General features: G+C 38.0%; 1 protein-coding gene across 2 annotated transcripts in view; it reads right to left on the reverse strand.

Moving 5' to 3' along the window:
- Positions 1 to 300: 300 nt before the first annotated feature.
- SATB2 (SATB homeobox 2) overlaps positions 301 to 21415 on the reverse strand; it is a 192444-nt gene continuing 171329 nt past the window's right edge. For both annotated transcript variants that reach the window (XM_025934980.2, XM_086719222.1), the window contains exon 11: positions 301 to 3442. In XM_025934980.2, the coding sequence (XP_025790765.2) occupies positions 2981 to 3442 (462 nt within the window). In that variant the 3' untranslated portion in view covers positions 301 to 2980. The remainder of the gene's footprint in view (positions 3443 to 21415) is intronic.

A 21415-nucleotide genomic window follows, 5' to 3' on the forward strand; every position in this document is an offset into this window, starting at 1 on the left:
ATCTCTATACACTGGAGTTTTGTCTGTATACGGCAAAACGTTTGGATACACGGCTTTCCCCCTGGCCAGCTTCAGAATGCGAGCACACATACGTTTATAAACACACAGACATGTACGTAAATTCACATGTACAACAAAATCCATGCATCGTACAGGACTCAAACATCTGCAGTTATGGGTACTGCTGCCTTATTTCTAAACTAAGGGAGCAGATTTTTCTTACACTCACCAGGTCTCACTCCACACGAAAGTTTAAGTGGGAAAGAAGGCAATGCCCAGTAAAATACTTGACAAACGAAGTCATATTTATTGAATGCGTTTTATTTTAACAACCAAAAAATTCTAACAGCCTAACAATGCACATAAGTTAAAAATTAATTATCACTTAGTGATAACAAAGATAGTTGATTTACATGGAAAAAAGAACATTTACAATATGTTAATCCTTATTCACATTGTTGATACCGCAATAAAACACAATTTGTTTTTTCATTTCACAAAAAAAAAAAAAAAAAGGCGGGAAATTGTGCTTTGTCAAGAGGCACTACAAGAGAAAGTTTCTTCTTCCAAATAGATATTATATGACAGATATTGAATAAATAGACATATATGCATTGTAATTCGCAAAGATCTGGCAAGACCACAGGCTAAAATGCCCACAGATTCACTTAGAATCACTGCAAACTTGGCAGTGAAATTAAAAAATAAAAGGCAAGACTTAGCATTGAAAAATACCTAACAAATTTTTGGTTGAAGTGTAAAAGATACCAAATGCGGATGCCATCGATAGATGAACCACCTTGTAAGAGCTTGGCAACATCAGTTTCCATTACATGTACAGAGTGACCTTCAGCAACAGTGTAAGAAGACAATTTGGAAAGAGTAACTCGGAGATCAGGAAGCAGCAAGCGTGGACTTTCGGATTAAAGCTGCAGCATACTACGGCAGCAGAAGGATGGGCCCGGGGCTTAACTGCAAACAACCATCCTTTTGCAAAGGTATGTGACGCTCGTTGTCAAGATAATTTTTTCAACATCGTTATTTGAAAAAGTACAGGAAAATGTCCCTTTAAAAACTCCAGAGGTTACTGAGCAGCTAGAATTAGCTTGTATTGCAACATGTCTTCTCCCTGTATATTGTAAGTTCTGAGTTAATATCTACACATAGAGGTTTTGTTTTTTTTTTTAACTCCTACCTTTTATACCTTTCAAATATATAAATAGTATTAACAGTTATATTACAATGTCTGTGTAGTAAACAGAAAATAACTTTCAAAGTGATATTGCATGAGGTCTTTGACAAGGTTGCATGAGAGCAGAACTCCAAAAAAATCCAACCGTGTGGGACTGTCTGGCGGCCAAGGTGAAGCATGGGTTAGGTTTGCAAGGCCAGTCCTGCAGGTGAGGTCACCTCTTGCAATTACTCTAAGTACAAGTGGGAAGAAATGCTACTGGTGCTTCTGACAGGAAGCTACAAGAGGTTTGGAGAGCTATAGTAGGTTGCAGCTTTAATGCTCATTCCACTAAACAGCCAGTCGGCATTAGTTCTGCTTTACGTAAGGTAATTGCTATGTCGGTAACTGAGAAAATGTTTCCGTTTACGATGAGTAGGTGATTCCACCGAAATCGCTTCGCTTACTCTATTGCCTGGAGCTGCACAATGATTCAAAGAAAGGTTCTTATTAGGGCTGCCATACCAGGGAAGGGATGAGGCATGTGAGAGCAGGAACTCTAGAGGTTTGGTCAGGTGGATGGAATGTGGACGAAGAAGAGGAAGCCCAAAGTGAAACAGAAATAGGAAACATCTTTTGGGAGATGGAAGGATGGAGGTTTATTTGAGAGGGAACCCCTTTAACTGGGCGGCAACTTCTTTTCTAACTTAACATTACATTGAACTATTTTCTATTAAAAAAAAAAAAAGGAGAAAAAAGAAAAAGAGAAAACAGCAACAACAAACAACTTTTAAATGAGCAGGCTTATTCATTTTAAGATCTGAAGCCACGAACAGGTAAATAAGTTTCACAATAAAATGTGGCTCATACTATGAATTCCATACGTCCAACGTCAAAACGTCATTTTATCAAGACAAGTTTTCTCTGTACTGAATTTCAGTTTTATTCATTTGGAATTCCACAGAAATGCATCTGTTCACTACAGTAATGACAAGTTGAATAACGGAACACGTCGAGTCATTTTAAGTGTGCATTGTGTCTTAAGAGCAATTTGACTTGTATCATTTTAAGGTGCCCTGATTTTTTTTTCCACTTTCCTTTCTTCTTTCTTTTTGGCAGTGTTGATTTATTATGTTTAAATACATACCTCAAAAATTACCCATCAAGCTGCCAGATAGGAAGCCATAGAATTAAAAAAAAAAAAAAAATCAGGGACAAACACAGAAAATAAATAGGAATTCAAAAATAGTCACCCCACCCTGAGAGCAGGCCGCAGTTTATCAAAAAGCCAAAGCGACTCACTGTGAAGTGGTTTTTTTTTAATACATAAACAAGTCTCTTCTTTAAGAACTCATTTCACAGTCTATTCTTTCAGATTGTAAAGTTCTCTGTCCCATGCAATTTAATATATATATGTAAATATATAGATATATACATATACATATACACACACACTTGTAGCTTCCTTCATTTGTTTCGTAGGTCTTTTCGTCCTGGAACTTGCCTGATGTCTCTTCCGTAAGTGCAAGGATAATGAAGGCAGAGTTTCCTGTGATTATAATTACTATGATCCAGTCAATTGTAAAAGTGTAACACTTTAGTGTCTTTGCCAAGGCGATGTCTGATTCGGGAATACTGAACTTATTCAGTCTATAGGTGTATCCTGTGCAACAAAAAAATGTCAAAAAAGGTAAGAAAAACAAAACAGACAAAAATAAAATAAAATAAAGCAAAAAAAAAAAGTTTTTAAAGAAATTAAAACAGAAAATCCTTGGACCGATGTATTGCTTTGCCTGGTAGGAGTTCACATTATCTCTGGTCGATTTCAGCAGGCGCGGCCTTGCTCTTTTCAGCATTTTCCTCCTCGGCCTCTACTTTGTACATCTCCTCAGAGCCTTCCTCACTGTCGTTCTCCTCGGACTCTGTCAGCAGCTCCTCGTCCTTATACTCAGCCACGTCCACCGCGGAGCCCAGGTGTTCCTTGAGCTTCCCATGATGCTTCACATGATACCGCTGGTTCTGGAAGAACTTGATGATGGTGTGTTTGGGGAGATCCAGCTGAGCAGAAAGCGTGTGGATAGCTTCCTGATCAGGGTACAGGCCCACATCATGAATAAAGCTTTGGAGGATCCCCAGGGCTTCCAGGGAGATCTTTGTGCGAGACCGGGGCTTTTTGGCACAACTGTCTTCAGTCGGAGGAGGTGGGGGTGGAGCTTCTTCTCTGGGAGGGGAACTCTCCTTGGCTGGCTGAGACTGCTGTCTATGAAGGACCTGATAATTAAAATTAAAAAATATATATATATTAACATTTGACGCAGGATTTTACCTTTCAAAAGCTATCATTCCTCTGAAATTGTGCTGTCTATCTACCTTTGGAGTCACGTAGTCATTTGGAAATTCAGGTCTTTTGGAAACATAAAAGAATTTCTGGTGATTTAGAGTCTCATTTACAAAACAAGAGGTTAAAAATAGTTTGCTAACGTGTATATTCTGAGGCGCAAAGAAGTTAAGTCATTTATTGCCCAAGGTCATTTGCTTTCAAACAATCTGGCTCCAGAGCCTTCCCTGCTGTTAACCAGCATGATAGGCCACCTCTCTAAAGCCTAATGGCAAAGCAGTTGGACTCCGTGAGAAGTACTGGCTCTCCAATCAGACCTCATGGGTTCAAGTCCAGACTCTTTCCCTTAGTTGGATATCCCTGTATAAGAGAATAACCTCTTTAAGCCTCAATTTCATTACCTATAAAAGAAGGGTAGGACACTGACTTCCTAGGGATGTTGTAAGAATTAAATAACAAATCAGATGTAAAGAATAGTGCTTACCTTAAGTCAGAGGTTGACAAACTTTTTCAGTAAAGGGCCAGATAGTAAATACTGTAGACTTTATAGGGCCTTACAGTCTCTGTTGCAATGACTCAACTCTACCTTTGCAGTGTGAAAGCAGCCATAAGTAATATACAAGCAAATTAGCATGGCTGTGTTCCAATAAAACTTTATTTACAAAAACAGGTGGCAGATCAGATTTGGCCATGGGCTACATACAGTCTGTCCACATCAAGCTCGGGGCAAACATTCAATAAATGATAGCAATTATTACCATCAGCCTCATGATTACTCAAGAGTATAACAGAGGAATAGTTGACATTTCGGCCAGAAAAATCAATACTTCGTAAAATTAGAAAGAACTTGTGTTTATTTTCTTTTAGCCCTGATATTGACCCTTAAACATTAATTTTTTTAAAAACATTTTTTTTAAATATAAAAACATCCAAATTAATTTAAAGATACAACATTTTTCTTAAATTAAGAATTTTAAATGACTTTTATACTCTCATAGATGGGCCTTCTTAATATCACTTTATAAACTATTAAAATTCTGTTTGCACACACTCCCTATTTTGTTTTTTTAATCCTTAACGTTAAGGTTTTCTAGTTGTTGTAATTAATTTAAATTTCTCCTTTATCTCTACATATCTCCCACTCATTTAAAAACAAAAAACAAAGGGATGGCTGGATGGCTCAGTCAGGTTAGCCTCTGACTTAGGCTCAGGTCATGATCTCAGGGCTCTTGAGTTAAAGGCTCCCGTCAGGCTCTGTGCTGACAGCCTGGAGCCAGGAGCCTGCTTTGGATTCTGTGTCTCCCTCTCTCTTTGCCTCTCCCCCCACTCACACTCTGTCTCTTTCTCAAAAATAAACACACACATACACACACACACAAATAAAATAAAAACAAAAAACTCTAATGTTTAAATAAATTTCTAGCCTCCAGATAGAGATGCTCTTGCCTGTGATGCCATATCAGCCGACTGTACTTCCCAGTTCCCGTAAATGCTCCACTTGATCAGAAGCACAGTACACGGTACAGTGGGCCAATCCCCAAACCCAATACTCTATATTTATTTTCTTGTTCTTTGATCTTTCTAAATAAAGTCAGATATGCAACCCCAGACAATCACGCTCTGTTCGTATTGCCACTTTTAATGATCTATATAAGCTGATCTTGCCCAAATGCCTCAGGAAGAGTGTTCCGCTGTTTGTGAGGCACCGTACTCCCCCAACCCGTGGATTGTTTTCCTTGAATAAAGGACACCAAACTCGTTATTAAATCATTTTAGTTTTGCCATTTGACACTAGTTAGGCAAGCTTATTCTTGATCTTCAACATCATCTTTCTGCATGACATAATTTCCCATTTTAATATTAACTTAATGAACTTCTATCTGACCGAAGAAAGAAAGCTATGCAGAGGAGACTGTCCCAACGACTTGCTCCTGCTGCCATCATAGGCCCATGTGAGATGGGCTCCTTGGACAGGGGAGAGGATCACTGGATCCTGGACAGGAGCCTAGCCACTGCTCGGACATTATAACATCAGCAACAATATTATAGAATTAAAAGGCTACTGTGATAGTCCCCACTAAAAAGCATTATGTCAACTCCAAAGACAAAGACCACATTTCCTATACTCGGATCAGTGCCTAACTTTCTGGGTCCTCCCAAAGCCTTTACGGATAGTGAGTTCCCATTTTAAAACACACACGTTTCTCTCTTACTATTCTCTCATATTTTATGCAGTCTCTTTCATGTTAAAGCAACAAATTAAACATTTTCCAGAATTCAGGGGGAAATCAATCCAATCAGTACACAAGGACACATGTCTGGTGACATTAAAGAATCAGTGGACCCACCATCCCCAGCACCACTCCTACGACCACCACACACTCCTCATATGACCCATTCTCTTCTTCTCGGGCTAAGAAATATCAATAGCAAAGCAAGAATTTAAGGGAAAAAATGTCTGCCATCTATTTCAGTCTCAGAGACCACCTGATGAAAAAAATAACTTCTTACCAATGTGACAATGTCAGCCTTTTATATGGAATTTAATAAATATCAGGACCCATGAAATTGTTACCTGAGTAAGGTAACAACAAGCAGAAGAGGATGAAACTTTTCAAATAATAATTAGTAATCACGTAACAATCAAGATAATAATCAAAAGGATAATCAAAAGGAAATAAGAATATCCATCATAATAAGCCGACGGCTGGTGGCAGAAAAAAATCTAAAATACAGGACCATAAAACAGTGGCACTAAAGGTCCATATAATGTTGGCCAATTAAAATGAATGTTCTTGGCATTTTCTTTACTACTTTCAACTAAGAGTAAACTCATGTGGTCTGCTGTGGTAAGCTGGCATCAGCAAAAACATGAGAGCTCTGTTACTTCAACATCCTAATTATAGCCGGAAGGGAACGTAGAGCTGTGCTGTGGGCCTGTTCATGGCACTTTGATGGCAGAAGATATTCGCTCTGAGGTCATAATCTGGGCCGCCCGGCCATTGTCATAAATGAACCACTATGTCAACAGGTGAGGATTTGGGGGGTTTTGGTGAGAAAGAGAAAGATAGACACTGAAATTATATATGAAATATGTACTCAAAGAACATACATATACTCAAGCACGAGTACCCCCTATTAGAGCAATTGTGTTAATTGGAAAACAAAAGAGAATTAAAATGCCCCATTTTCTAAATTATGCTTGCCTTCTGTAGTAAAAGTCAGCATAATGGTTCCATTTAGTTAAATAATTAGATTGGTTCTTTAGGGGTTTTCCATTTTGCACTGGTTAGATTTAAAGAGATTTTCCAAAACTATACTTTGAAGTTACTATAATCTTTCTGCATGATAGGGTTTGTTCTTCTCCTGAGTCCAGCCCACAGGCCTGCTTCACCTCCCCTTTCCCAGACTCTAGCAGTCCTAACGCACACATGTAGGGAAGCCACACATGAAATAGCGGAACAAGAATAGCTACTGCTTACTGAATGTTACTCTGTGCCAGGCGGTTCTAAGAACTTTACACAGATCAGTTTATTCAATGCGCACAGTTCCTCATGAGGGTGCTATTTGGATCAAGAATAACCTGGAAACATGCAGCATCTCAGGAAAACCCTTTAAATTGGAAATTATACACATAGGGAGCTGTCAGTGTGAGAAAGCACGTGTCCAAGGGACAGTGGCAATGCCACTTTGGATCCTGTCTCTCTTTCTCTCTACCCCTCCACTGCTCACTCTCTCTCTCTCAAAAATAAAATAAAAATACAAAATTAAATTCTTTTTTTTAAAAAGAAATTATATATAAAGAGAAATGTTTTATTTCAGGTCAGACAATATTCTATAATGAATTGGGTGGCATGACAATATTTACATGAAGATTAAGTGACATTTCTAGCATCTTGAAGCACAAAAGGAGAGAGCAGTCAAAATAGAGAATGACAAAGTGAGAAGCTTTCAAGTGAAACTGTCTCACAAGTTACCAAAAGGGCCTGAATGAAGTTTTTCAGTCACACTGCCCCTTTTCTTTGCCTGTAATTCTCTGTCAACCGCAGTATGTGTAAGACCTGAGACAAAGATACTCCAGGTTGTGTCCTATCTTCATTTCCCCCAAATGTTCTAATTACTCCAAGCAGAAAGTTGTTTGTCTCTAGACAATTTTTAGAAAGAAAAAAAAAAAAACAGAAAAAAAAACCCTGCATAGATTTCTGCACTAACCAATTGCAATGGCTTATTATTATGACAATTAAGGAATTTTTTTTAACACTCATTCATTTTTGAGAGAGACAGAAAGAGAGAGCATGAATGGGGGAAGGGCAGAGAGAGGGAGACAGAATCTGAAGTGGGATCCAGGCTCTGAGCTGTCAGCACAGAGCCCAACGCAGGGCTTGAACTCACAGACTGCGAGATCATGACCTGAGCCAAAGTTGGATGATCAACCCACTGAGCCACCCATGTGCCCCAACAATCAAGGAATTAATGTCATGCAGTGCTTCCTTCCAGTGGTGTTAAGTACTCTAGACAAAAATAGAGTAGAGCCTAATGCTTATAAGACAGTCTTTCTGAGACAAGGAGATCAATACAATCCTCTCTTAAAAACCTCCCATCTAAACAGCAGGGGTAGGAACTTTTCTTCATTTTCTTACATTTTTTCACCATTTTATTTATTTTAGAGAGAGAGAGCATGAGCGGGGATGAGGGGCAGAGAGTGAGAATTTTAAGCAGACTCCATGCCCAGGGCAGAGCCTGGCATGGGGCTTGATCCTACAACCCTGAGATTATGACCTGAGCTGAAATCAAGAGTCAGCTGCTCAACCGACTGAGCTACCCAGGCATCCCATTCATTTTCTTACATCTCAAGTAAGTAATGTCAACACTTCTAGCCTCTTTTTCGTAGGATAGATTTCTGAATTTCCACTTAACTGAATTTTAGTTTTTCTGTTTGAATTTCTCAGCGATGCTCAAAATTCCTTGTTGGTTTAACTAGATGAATCAACTCTGGTTCCTGTTTCAACCAAGTACCCTTAGTAACTTGAGTGTGAGGCCAGGCCACTGATTCCTGCTTGATGGACCTAGAAGTTGTCCTGATCCTCAGCTCATTTGACAATTCAGGCATCTATTTCTGGCTGATGATTTTTTTTTTAAACCACAAAATTTATAATTACTTTAACCAAGATGGAGAATGCCCTTCCAATTGGATAGAGATCTATGTTCTTTTCTAACGTGTTCTTCACACAACCACATTATTGTTTCCTGGGATTTTTCTTTAAGTTAAGGTTAATGGAGTATCTTCCCAGTATTTATATATATATTTAAAAAAAACAAAAACAAACACAAAAAACAAAAAACTGCCCAAGTCCACAAACTTTCCAGTCTTATCCTTTTTCCTCTTTTACAAAATGGGTCCAGTAGTTGATTGTTTCTATTTGTAACATCCACCATCTCTCTTCATGTGATCTTCCTAAATAACAGAATACATCCTTCTGTAGAGACAGCCATCCACCCCTTTACTCTTGACCTTTGCAAACTGAAGCCTTACCATTCATTCTAGCTCTATTTCGGTTTAGATTTTTCTCTGTCACAACTGAACTGAAATTAATCTAGTCAAGAATTCATTTCTGATAATTTCTCCAAAGGGTTTTAGTTCACAGTTTCTCTTGTGGATTTTTCAATATGACAATTAGTGTTCATAGCACTGAAGTGTCTAAGTGGTTGCAATAATAATGGTGGTGGTAGTGGCAGGAGTAGCAGTAGTAGAACTCATATAAAGTGCACGAACCAAACACTGGCCTAAATGCTATAAATGTTAAGTTTATTTCACAATAATCCTGCAGGTAGGTATTTCACCCCATTTTATAAGAAAACTGGAGTTCAGCAAGTATAGCTAATTGCGTGAGGCCACATAGCGTGTGAGTGGCAGAACTGATATTCTAAAACAGATCTGTCTGATTTTAAATCCCATGCCCTTAAACATTGTGCTCTCCTGCCTTCTATTGAACAAAGTCTCTAGACTTTGAGACGACAGAACAGAAGTAAAATATCAGGAAGTAATAAATTCTATGGGCAAAAAATTAAGTAATGCATAAAGAGGAGAACTGGGGAGAGGAAAAGTCATTTTTGATATGGTGACTCAAGGAAGCCTCCTTAAAGACGCAGCATGTGAGCAGAGGTCTGAAGGAAGTGAGGAACAAGCCATGCAGAAGAACGTTCCAGGCAAAGGCAACAGCAAGCAAAAGGCCAGTAGGGAGGAATACACCCGGTGTGTCTGAAGAATGTCAAGGAAGGCAGCATGTTAGAGCTGTACCACCTCGTACAGCAGCCAGTAGCCACATGTGCCTATTTACATTTCATTCATTAATTAAAACTAAAACCAGAACAAAATAAGACTCAGTTCCTCAGTCACATTAGCCACATTTCACGTGCTTGATTACCGCATTGTGTAATACCATATTGGACATTTCCATCATCACAGAAAGTAGTATTGAAAAGCCCTATGCTAGAGACAACTGTCAGGTGGCCAGGGCCAAAGCACGTAAGGCTCTGCATTCTACCCTCAAGATGACGGGATGCCCTCACAATGAAATGCAATCATAATCTGATTCAGCCAGAAATATAGTAGAGCTTGAAACTGCCACTATTACTAGAGAAAAGAGAAATGTTCATACAGTCACATACTAAGTAAGAAAACCTCAGCTTGTAATATATTTCTGGACTTTCAACAGACTATCACAAATAGCAACACTATCATAAAACAACTAGAAGGATGCATTGGTACTTCTGTCTTCAAGAGAATAGTTAATTGACATTTGCCTGATGGCTGCCTTCCTCAGGCACCTTCTTCAGAGGTGCTTATCATGTCTAAAAGGAATTATCTTGAAGACAATCCACCCTGGGTTAAAATAGTAAAAAAAAAAGAAAAAAAAAATGTTGATTTATCAAGTATTTATGGAATGTCTATCATAGTATCATGTTTGCATGTATTAATTTACAAAGCTTTCTAAATACATACTCCTATCTCCAACAATTATGTGTTGATGAATAAGTTGTGGATAGGATATGAACAAACAGAAAGTTAAAAGTCTAATAAACTCTTATTTATTTGCTGAAATCTCTTTAGGCTGAAATATGACATACATGTACATAAATGGACATAAAGATAGTGATAAAGAAATAAAAGTTGTAAATATATTCAAAGGAGACATCAATTTCAAAATAAAACCCCAAATTTCCTAGCCCCGTGACAAAGCACAACCATAATATGGGCACATGTCGTTTCTCTGCCTTCAAAACTGAAAAGTTTGGAAACACAAGGACAAAATGGTACCATGACAAAAGTCTACCAAGAAAAGATAAAGCAGCTCTTCTTAAACCTTTCAGTGTTCAAATAGGTTTTGAAGGCCTCAATGAAAACCAGCTGGGAGCCATGTGTAAAATATAATGGTTTTTGCCTGCAGGGAAGGAAGTGAGATCTTGAATGATTAAGTTCAGGAAAGTATATAATTCACTGTATCATTATGGGGTGAACTGGATTACTTATAATAAGCCAAGACTTTGTGGTCTTTTTTATATAGAGAAAATGAGAAATTATTAGGAAGGTGACTACAGAGGGTGGCTGATCCAGGGTGGTAACAGGTTAAAACAGAAGCTTCTCAGATGCACACATCCACCTCTCTATGACAAGACTTACACAGAGGACTGAGCCTTACCCAGAACTTCAGGTCCTAAGTGGTGATGCTCAACAACAGGAGATGAGAACACGAACAAGATGACTTTTGTCTCCATTTATTTTGAGTTAATATCAGAATTATTTTTACTTGTCTAATTTGCCTCATCTATGACAACAGAATATAAAATATTTGATCCAAAAAAGGAAAACATGCTTCCACTAAAAGTCCTGAGAAAATATATTTCACAGGCAACGAGAACAATTGGTTGGAACAACTGAAAAGTCCCTGTGCCTAACTCAATTAGAATTTGTTAAGTAAATAAATGAATGAGTGGTGCTATTTAAAGAATAGATTATATATAAAATATCATGTAATGGAGATATTCATCTCAAGTTTCAACAACCTAACTCTACCCCCTAATATTCCCTTTTCCCCCAAATCAGCATTTAAGACAATTAATTTTCTCAAAAATTCAGTGGGAAGAACTTAGCATTAATGACTGCTAACTAATATAAATATTAATGTAACCATTATACATCTATCTCACTTATTAGGTTGTGAGCTACATATCAACACACCATACGTCTGGCAGACAGTAAGTGGTCAGTATGTCTTTGTTCTGCTCTTCTGGATTAACTCCATATTCTTTCTTATCTTCAGACCAGTTATTATTCTTATTTTGCATAACTTGTTATTATTTTTCTTGTTATTGTTCCATTTTAGCAAAACTACGTTAAAAAGTAAATAAACTGTTATTCATTATAGATACATATCTAGTGGGTATCTGAGAGAAAATATGTATTATTTTTTTTACCATTCCTTCATTAAAAAAAAAAAATTTAAGCACCGTATAACCCAAATGATGGCATGATATGTAAATTGTGAGCAGGAGCTTGGGGGGTGGGGGGAGGCGGTCACAAAGTTTTGGTTGTGAATCCAGTTCTTACCCTGAAAAGCACATCTGCTTACTAGCCTTACAATTCTGAGCAAGTTACTTTCTCTGAGCCTCCCAATCTGTAAAATCTTCCTTCTAGTGTCATGAGGATTCAGTGAGATGATGCATGCTAAGTACTTAGCAGAGTGCTTGTCATAAGCAGGATTCCTGTAAATAATAACTACCCTTAAACAATGAGAGGGGGATGTAAGAATCAGTAGTATAATGCCTTGTGTATTTTTCTATCAGTTATGTTTATTATAAAAATTAGCAACAAATTCAGAGATCTGTCTGTACTTTTCACTCCAAAGATTTAGAGTTACAAATGGGCATGTCTACCGGTAAGTTTTCTTACTTCTTTCACTTATATTCTACATACCTCTTCATTCTTTAACATGACACCTAACACACGGAAGTTGCCTTTTAAGCATCTGTCACGTGGAATTATCTCTCATAGTCATAGATCCGTTCAAGGTGACACCTTCTATATGCACAGCCTGGGATCCTTTTAGGAAGACATGCTTTAACAGTGGTTCTCAAAATGTGATCCACGGACCGCTGGGGAAATCCTGATTCCCCACCAAGAGGTCTAGGACATCAAAACGAAGACCGTATTTGCTTGTTTTGGTCATGCTGAAATTTGTACTCATGGTACAAAAGCAAGGGTGGGAAAACCGCTGGCCTGTTGAAATAAATGAAGTCAATGGCACCAAACTGTGCTGGTGGTTGTAGGTCTTCACTGCCATATGCACACAGTAAAAATGCCACTTTCATTTAAGAATGTCCTTGATGATGCAGTAATATATTATTGATTATATTAAATCTCAAACCAAGTATACCCCTTTTTAAGAGTTTGTGTGAGGAAAAGGGAAGTACACATAGAGAACTATAGACAACTGCAGTGAGATGGCTGTCGCGAGAAAGAGTGGTTGTGTGAGTATGTGATATGCGAGTTAATCAAGACACCTTTGTCATGGAATATCATTTTTACTTGAAAGAACAACAGACAAACTATGGTTATTCAGACTCGAGTATCTGGCACACATTTTCTTAAAAATGAAGTGATCCTGCCACTTCAAAGAAAATAACCTGGTAGCACTTTTGCCAATGACAAAATTTGACCTTTCAAGTGAAAATTAGAATTTTGGAAAACATGTAGCTGCTACTATAAGCTTAACAGCTCCCAACACTAAAGACGCTCCTGATGATATTGGTGGCAATTTAACAAATTTTTTAAAATATGTCATACTAATGTGTCAGCATTTGGAAGGTCTGCATCATCTGGTAGATTATCTTCCAAATGACCAATGCATGACATTACAAAATCACGAGTAGGTAAAAGATCCATTCAAAGTGCAAGGCAGACCAATGAATTATAAAGTCTGAAAGTTTATCAATATGCCTTTACATTCCGTTTTGCAACTAACTTTTTTTAACGTTTATTTATTTTGAGGAGAAAGAGAGCACACTTGCATGCGAGAGCAGGAGAGGGGCAGAGAGAGTGGGAGAGAGGGAATCCCAAGCAGGCTCTGTGCTGACAGTGCTGACTCTGAGCCTCGATGCGAGACTCGATCTCACAAACTGTGAGATCACGACCCGAGCTGCAATCAAGAGTCCAACGCTTAAGTGATTGAGCCACCCAGGCACCCCTGATTTTTAAAAACTTTTAAGACACTACCACTGGCAAAGTTTTCCTGTAGTACCAAAGAATAATATCACATTTACCTGGAGAGGCTATTAAAATATTCCTCCCTTGGGGCGCCTGGGTGGGCACCTGGGTGGCTCAGTCGGTTAAGCGTCCGACTTTGGCTCAGGTCATGATCTCACGGTCCGTGAGTTCGAGCCCCGCATCGGGGTCTGTGCTGACAGCTCAGAGCCTGGAGCCCATTTCGGATTCTGTGTCTCCCTCTCTCTCTGCCCCTCCCCTGTTCATGCTCTGTCTCTGTCTCAAAAATAAATAAACATTAAAAAAAAAATTAAAATATTCCTCCCTTTTCTAATCCCTTGTCTGTGTGAGGCTTGACTTTCTTTTACTCCAACCAAAGCCACATATTGCATCAGGTTAAATGCAGAAGCAATTATGAGAATCCAGTTGTTTTCCATTAAGCCAGACATTTAAAATATTTGCAAAAAATATATATAAACAATGGTACTCTTCTCATTTTTTGTTTTGCATACACAGTTATTTTTCATTAAAATGTCTTGTTTACACATATGTACATATATTATTTACAATCATTTTTAAATTAACATTTTAGACTTTCTCAGAATTAATTTCTAACGTGGCAAATATTGATAGATATATATTACTACTGGAGTCCTCAATAGTGACAGTGAGAGGGGATACTGAGACCAAAAAAGTTTAAAAACTCTGAACTATATGAATCACACTCAGTATAGCCCTGTCTTTCTCCTAATGAAAAGAAAGCGTTTAATATAAAATGCAAAATGTACCCTACAGTTAAAAAACATCCTTATTTGAGCCAAGACACCAAGGAAGGTCTTAGAGAGTGAGTGTTAAGAGAAATTACATGTGCATTATGATTTGTCTCTTGATTTTATCAAAGACATTTTCACAGGCAAAACATTCTTTTAGATACACAACTCAGCACTATTTCTAACTTCAAATGATGTGACTTGCGTTGACTCTTACGGTTGTAATTTCACATCCTAACACTATTATAAGACTTATTAAAAACCATGGTTTAGTTTTGTTGCTTTTTTTGGATTATACAGTATCCTAAGGTCAAAACTCAGGAAATCTGTTATTAAAAAAAAAAAAAAAAAAAAGTATCCATGAAGTGATGACAAATTGCAGACTACAGGTGTTAGATTACATTTTGACTCCAGGCAGGTTTAATATAAGTTGGTTTCCTTTTACAATTGCTCTTAGCACATACAGCTATAGGAAAGGGATTTAAAAGAAAAAAAGAGAGGGAATAAGAAAAAAATTAAAAAAAAAAAGAGTGGTGCTCAATAAAAGAAGACCACGTCAAGAGAAATCAATACAAACAAGCAAAATGGTAAGAAGTTTGACATGGAAATATGTGTTCAATTTCATCCAGCCTTAGTCTGCGTTTCCTTTAATATTGTAACCAAGATGGTATTGGAACATCGTGTATGTTTTTAATGCAGTTTAATAATTGTTTCTCAAAATAAACACTTTGGTCAAAGATAAAAGCATAAAAACGCTGTGACACAATAATCTGTTAAAATAAACTTAGGGGATGGAGGAAGCATAGTTCTTAAAACAGCCTTTGGCTTATATCACTTCCTCTTTGGTAACAAATTGAGAACAACTATACCAACAACTCTGGTATGGTTTGCGGGGAGTGGTGGGGAAGAGTATTGCAGTTATTAATATGACTATTGGGAGTGGCCAGAATCTGCAAACACTGAAGAGGTGGCTGGGTGAGCTGCTTCTTCAATATAAGGAGATGAGCTGACAGAGAGTAAATGAAGCAGGCTCCAGATGACTCTCTCATTCAAACAGACACCACGCCAATACAAAACAATCATCTCTCCTGTCAGAATCCAAGAAAGGTAAGATGTGGCCATATATTGAACCTAATGGTAATGATATCTTTCTCTTCATCATTATCACCTGTTGAATAAGTTTATTTGCTCATTTAGGGCCGAACGTGACCCAAAGCATTCTGGAAACGTGACAGATATAATCCATGAGAGGTTCCAGGAAGAACGAACTCTTTAGGATGGTCCAGTCCACAACTATGTGTCCTTCTGCCTGGGAGAAACCAGCTCCCAGCCCATCCACCCCAATCTCATTTGACACTCATGAGCATTCATTTCCTCCCTGTTCCCATACACCTCCACTACTTTTCACAATGTCTTCTCGAAACACAAAACTTAGCTTAAGAATTCACAGAGAAGGTCAATCTCTTAAAGACCAGATTCAAGGGGCGCCTGGGTGGCACAGTCGGTTAAGCGTCCGACTTCAGCCAGGTCACGATCTCGCGGTCCGTGAGTTCGAGCCCCGCATCAGGCTCTGGGCTGATGGCTCAGAGCCTGGAGCCTGTTTCCGATTCTGTGTCTCCCTCTCTCTCTGCCCCTCCCCCGTTCATGCTCTGTCTCTCTCTGTCCCAAAAATAAATAAATGTTGAAAAAAAATTTTTTTTAAAAATAAAAAAATAAAAAATAAATAAAAAAATAAAAAAGACCAGATTCAAGGTACAGGTACTAAAGTGTCTTTAGAGACCTTATATTTGAGTTACAATGAGATAAGAGTAGCATGGATGTGACCAGAGCTGGCAGTTACCTCTGGAGTTCTGATTTTTAAATGAATGCATGATTTGTCTCATTGGTATAATCAAGAGAGAGTGGCTTTTGCACCAGCACAAATTAAAGAGGAGCTTAAGTCAGGTTAAAGACACGAGGGTAACTAATTGAAATGGGTAAAAGTTAGGACGACCTGAGTACCAAGAATTCATAATGGTATTAAAAGAACCAACCTGGAAATTCATAATACCTCATCAATGGCAAAAGACCAAGAGAAAAAGATGTGCAAAGGGTTCAAAATAAAAACAATCCATTAAAATTCTTAAACTAAGTCTCAGGTAAAGTAAAATGCAGCCCAAATGAAAACAACTTCATCAGATGCCAGGAATACATGACCCAGGGAGATCTGAAATTTGATTTTTTTAAAAGAAATTCAAGGTAAGCTTAAAAGAAAAGGTTACAGACTCTTTCAGATAAATAAATATCAACCAATAAGTTTAACCAGAGCAGAGTTCTGATTCCTTTTAAGTGAAAACAGGTTAAGTTAAATGAAGGTAGAGAACAGACGTACTTTGCAAGAACAGACACCATGTAGCCAGCCAAGGACTATGTCAATGAAGACTTATAGAATGATTCCTAAGGTAAAGCACTAGAGTAAATTCAAGCCACTTCCAACAAACTGAAATAAAGCCTCACTCTTCCTTGACTTACATACAGATTACATAATGCAGCTTGGTAGTCATATGTCAAATTTCTATAATTATTTAAATCCTGTAATTTTGATATTATCAAAGTGCTTACTATCTTTTGGACTTCTCATTTGTTAAAAACAACAAATTAATCTCGCAATGTCAATGGATACCATTGCAATTATTTTTCAGAGGAGGAAATGAATATATGAAATTGAGCTCTGACCCCCAAATCACAACCCCTGAGACTAACATGTAACAAACATGCTTACTGCTATTTAGCTGGTAAATGGAGAAACATGCAAAACTATGTTCTGTTTAAATGAAAGTTTTTTGTGTGTGTTTTTTTTTTTTAATTTTTTTTTTCAACGTTTATTTATTTTGGGGACAGAGAGAGACAGAGCATGAATGGGGGAGGGGCAGAGAGAGAGGGAGACACAGAATCAGAAACAGGCTCCAGGCTCTGAGCCATCAGCCCAGAGCCTGACGTGGGGCTCGAACTCATGGACCGCGAGATCGTGACCTGGCTGAAGTCGGACACTTAACCGACTGCGCCACCCAGGTGCCCCTAAATGAAAGTTTTAACACAAATTCGTGTTAGTGTGAATAAACGTCTAATTGAAGTATAAAAATGACACCAAAAATGGCGGAAGATACTACTGAAGTTTTCAAGTGTAGAGTTAAAAGTAAAGACAAAGAAGTTGGGAAAAATTAGAATACATTATGGAGAAGTTCCTCTCTTAAATGTTAATTTTGCATGGGTTATAAAGGGATTGTTACCTTTTTTGTGTGTACCATTTTGAAAAAGCACATACCCAATTTTGTCAAAATTTGCTGGTATAAAAAAGAGATACTCTTCCTGACAAAGTTCAGCCAGGACTTGGTTTAAAATTAAAAAAAAAAAAATCTCCTTAATTGTGATGGCATTTATGTGTTAACACAACTCGTGACACTGCAGTTATGTTGTTTTCCAGTTTCTGAAAGAAGAGGGTTTAAATTACTTACGGAGAGAGGGTGTATGGATTAGATTTTTAACGAGTAGGGGGAAGGGGGGAAGAAGAGAGAAGGTAATCCATGTGCTTGAGGCCTCACATGGGCTATTTAGAATCCTATGATAGGCCACATTTTGTGTATAATTTTTACAGTTGGGGCACTCAGAAGTCAGAACAATCTGACAGTTATGGTTAGTGAAAATATTAGATGTTCGCCAATAAAATACTACCTCAGCATATTTTTTGCTTTCTGAATGTAACCACTTAATAACAGGACTTGAGAAAACTGTACTGTGTGAATCAAACACATAAAAGTACAAATATTCCTTTTATAGAAAGCAAATCTTAAGTAGTGCATTATAATCAACCATTCTGGTAAAAGACAAAATATCTAGCATTACCACACCACTGACATGTTATGGTTTATTATACCCTAAAGTCCAAACTGGGTAAACAAAGTCAAATGATCAAAGAGGGATCTTTTTCTCCTCAGACTGTGACGTGGAGGCCATTGATCTCTACGGAAAATGCCTTGTGGTTTACCCATGAAAAGGTGTCAAATGAGAGCTTATCGGACACCTTAAGTTTTCAACTTCATTTATTTAATTTCATTGGAGATTGGCTTTCCTTGGTGTTATTTTCTTTCAAGAGAAAAAGAATATGGAAAAATTAAATGATGTGAGGTAAAACTTCCCAAAGGTCAATTCTAGAGTATTCTTTTAAGTTCTAAACCACTTATAATCCATTACGAGGACACTGGTTTTACATCCTCCACATTAATGATCTTACTAACTGAAACCAGGTATGAGGAAACTTTTGCTTCTAAACTTTGTGGTAAGTACATGGGGTGAGAGGTGGCAAACAGACAGGACCAGGCACTCTTATTTAGACAGTGGTTTCCTCAAGAAAATAAATCTGTTCCCAGAATACCAAGGATGGTCACTGGGAAGAGAAATCACAGTTCCTAATTCCCTGGGGCGAAGTAACTAGATTGGCAATTCCTTTTCCCACAAGAAAATTCCAGTCTCCAAGCTGGGGAGGAACCATTATATTTCCAGAAGCCAGTCATCCAGCATCCTTATCTACCCAGATTCACAAAGCAACCCCAGTCTTGTCTCTGTGTCACATGGCCTTAGCTTTCCTAAACACACTTGCTTACCTCGGTGTAGGTCATCCTCAGACACGAGAACTGTCAAATCATTATACTTTCAAATGTGAATTTGCTTAGAGGTGGACTTACTTTAATAGCTGAAAACTCAGTACAAAACAAACATACTTACAAATGACATTCACAGGGAATTAATCATTAATGCTCTCAGCTGGTGCCCTAAGACCTCCTCAACCCAAGTTGCCTCAGCCAGGATCTGAGAGTTCTTGCTGACTCTTCCCCCTCATCTGAAATTCCACATCTAGTCAATCCCATGTGCTGTTGATTATTGCTTTTAAACAGTTCTTGGATTATTTTTTCCTTCTATGTACCCCATTGCTGTTATTCTGTCCTTTATAATCTCTCTTATCTGAATTACTACGACTTCCTCCAGGTAGGTCACCTGCCATGGCTAACAGAGCATCTTGCCAAAGGCCTTCAGTGACTGTAAGATGGGTCAAGGCCTCTTGCACATCCAAGAGGGCTCTGTGACCTGACTAGCTTTTGTTCCTTTTCCTGTCCTTGTTCAACCCTCGCCTTTTGGGCAGTGCTCTAAAGCTGGAGCCCCACCCTCTGGTCCCTCTGATCTCTGTGCCCTCACTTCCTCATGGCCCCTTTATCCAGAAAGCTCCTCTCATGAGGAATTCTCTAAGGGACCCTGAGTAGCACTACTCCCCGGGAGCCTTCTGGCTCCTCCTGCTCACCAGATAAGGGCAAACATGGCCCCCTGTGCTTTTTTTCTCTGTATTCACACACTGTATTACAGTCATCTGTCCTTGTACGTGTCTCTCCATGAAGCTACGTGTACCTTAGGGGTAGAGTCTGTGTTACGTTCATCTGCACACACTCAGCACAGGGTCAGGCACTGTGTTTTGAGTGAGCAGTTGAAACCTAAACTTTATCCTAAAATGTCCAGAATTTGTCTGTATTGGTAATAGCCAATTTGGTTATACAAACCAAAAGTCTTCTTAAAATTTGGAACACATCTAATAGCTCTAAGGGTTTGGAAAAAAAGGGGCAAGTTCACACAGGCACTCATTAAAAAATGGTTATTACTGACAAGAGTTGAATTCCAATAGTTCATAGTAACGCATTAAATTCACAATACACTTTGTATGGCTAACAATAGCATAAAGTGGCTCATGTAGTTCTTTAATTTCCCCCAAATCATCTGAAAATTACTAACAGTCAGAGATATACCTTTAGTGGGTTACTATTCTCAAAACTGATATATTCATCAGTTTGCTTCACTCTCCTCCTCCCCAATCTGTAGAATATTTCTACTATCAATAGAATTCAAAAGGTCCACAGCAGTTTCTATGGCAAAAAAAAAAAAAAAAAAAAAAATGTTGCTAGAGGGGAAAACAGCAAATAGCAATGAGAGAATCCATACAAAAGTCAAAGAAGGGGAACCTTTAAAAAAAAGAATAGACAAAAATTAGGTATATTTGCTTTAAAACGGATCATATGTATCACAAGAAAAGCCTGAGACAAAAATGGCTATTAACTGAGTGAAATGTGAAAGAATGTTGCCTATCTACAAAATACTACTGAAAGCACTATAGGTCTTTTTTTTTTTTTAATTAAATATGAAAATGATGATCTTTGGAGTATAATGAATGACATTAACCCACGTGTGAAGAACCAACAAAAAAAGTAACAAAATCAATTCAAAGTCTATAATTTTGTCCCCACTTTGATTCAATCTTTGTAGATCCAACACCACACAATCCAAAGTAAGGCAAATGGTTTAAAGTTCAAGCCAGATACTGCCTTTGCTGTTTCCTACCCGCTTTGGTAGGCTTATTTTAGATTTTGTTAAAATTTGTTTTTAAAATATTCAACTAAAACTGGGGCACCTGGGTGGCTCAGTTGGTTAAGCATCTGACTTTGGCTCAGGTCATGATCTCATGGTTCATTAGTTAGAGCCCCACATTGGGCTCTGTGTGGACAGCTCAGAGCCTGGAGCCTGTTTCAGATTCTGTGTCTCCCTCTCTCTCTGCCCCCCCCCATGGCTCCCACTCTCTCTCTCTCTCTCTCAAAAATAAATAAACATTAAAATAAATAAATAAAAATAAATAAAAAAAAACAAATAAAAATATTGAACTAAAATTAAATCAGGGAAGTATAGAAAATCTAGAAGCTAAATATAAGGCTGATATCACACTGATACTTATGGAGACCAAAAAGCATTCGGCTCTAAAGAATGTTATTCGTTTTAAGGGGTAGTGTTTAAGGTATTACATA

This window comes from Puma concolor, chromosome C1 (assembly GCF_028749965.1).
Source record: "Puma concolor isolate L17-30 chromosome C1, mPumCon1.1.hap2, whole genome shotgun sequence".
NCBI lineage: Eukaryota > Metazoa > Chordata > Mammalia > Carnivora > Felidae > Puma > Puma concolor.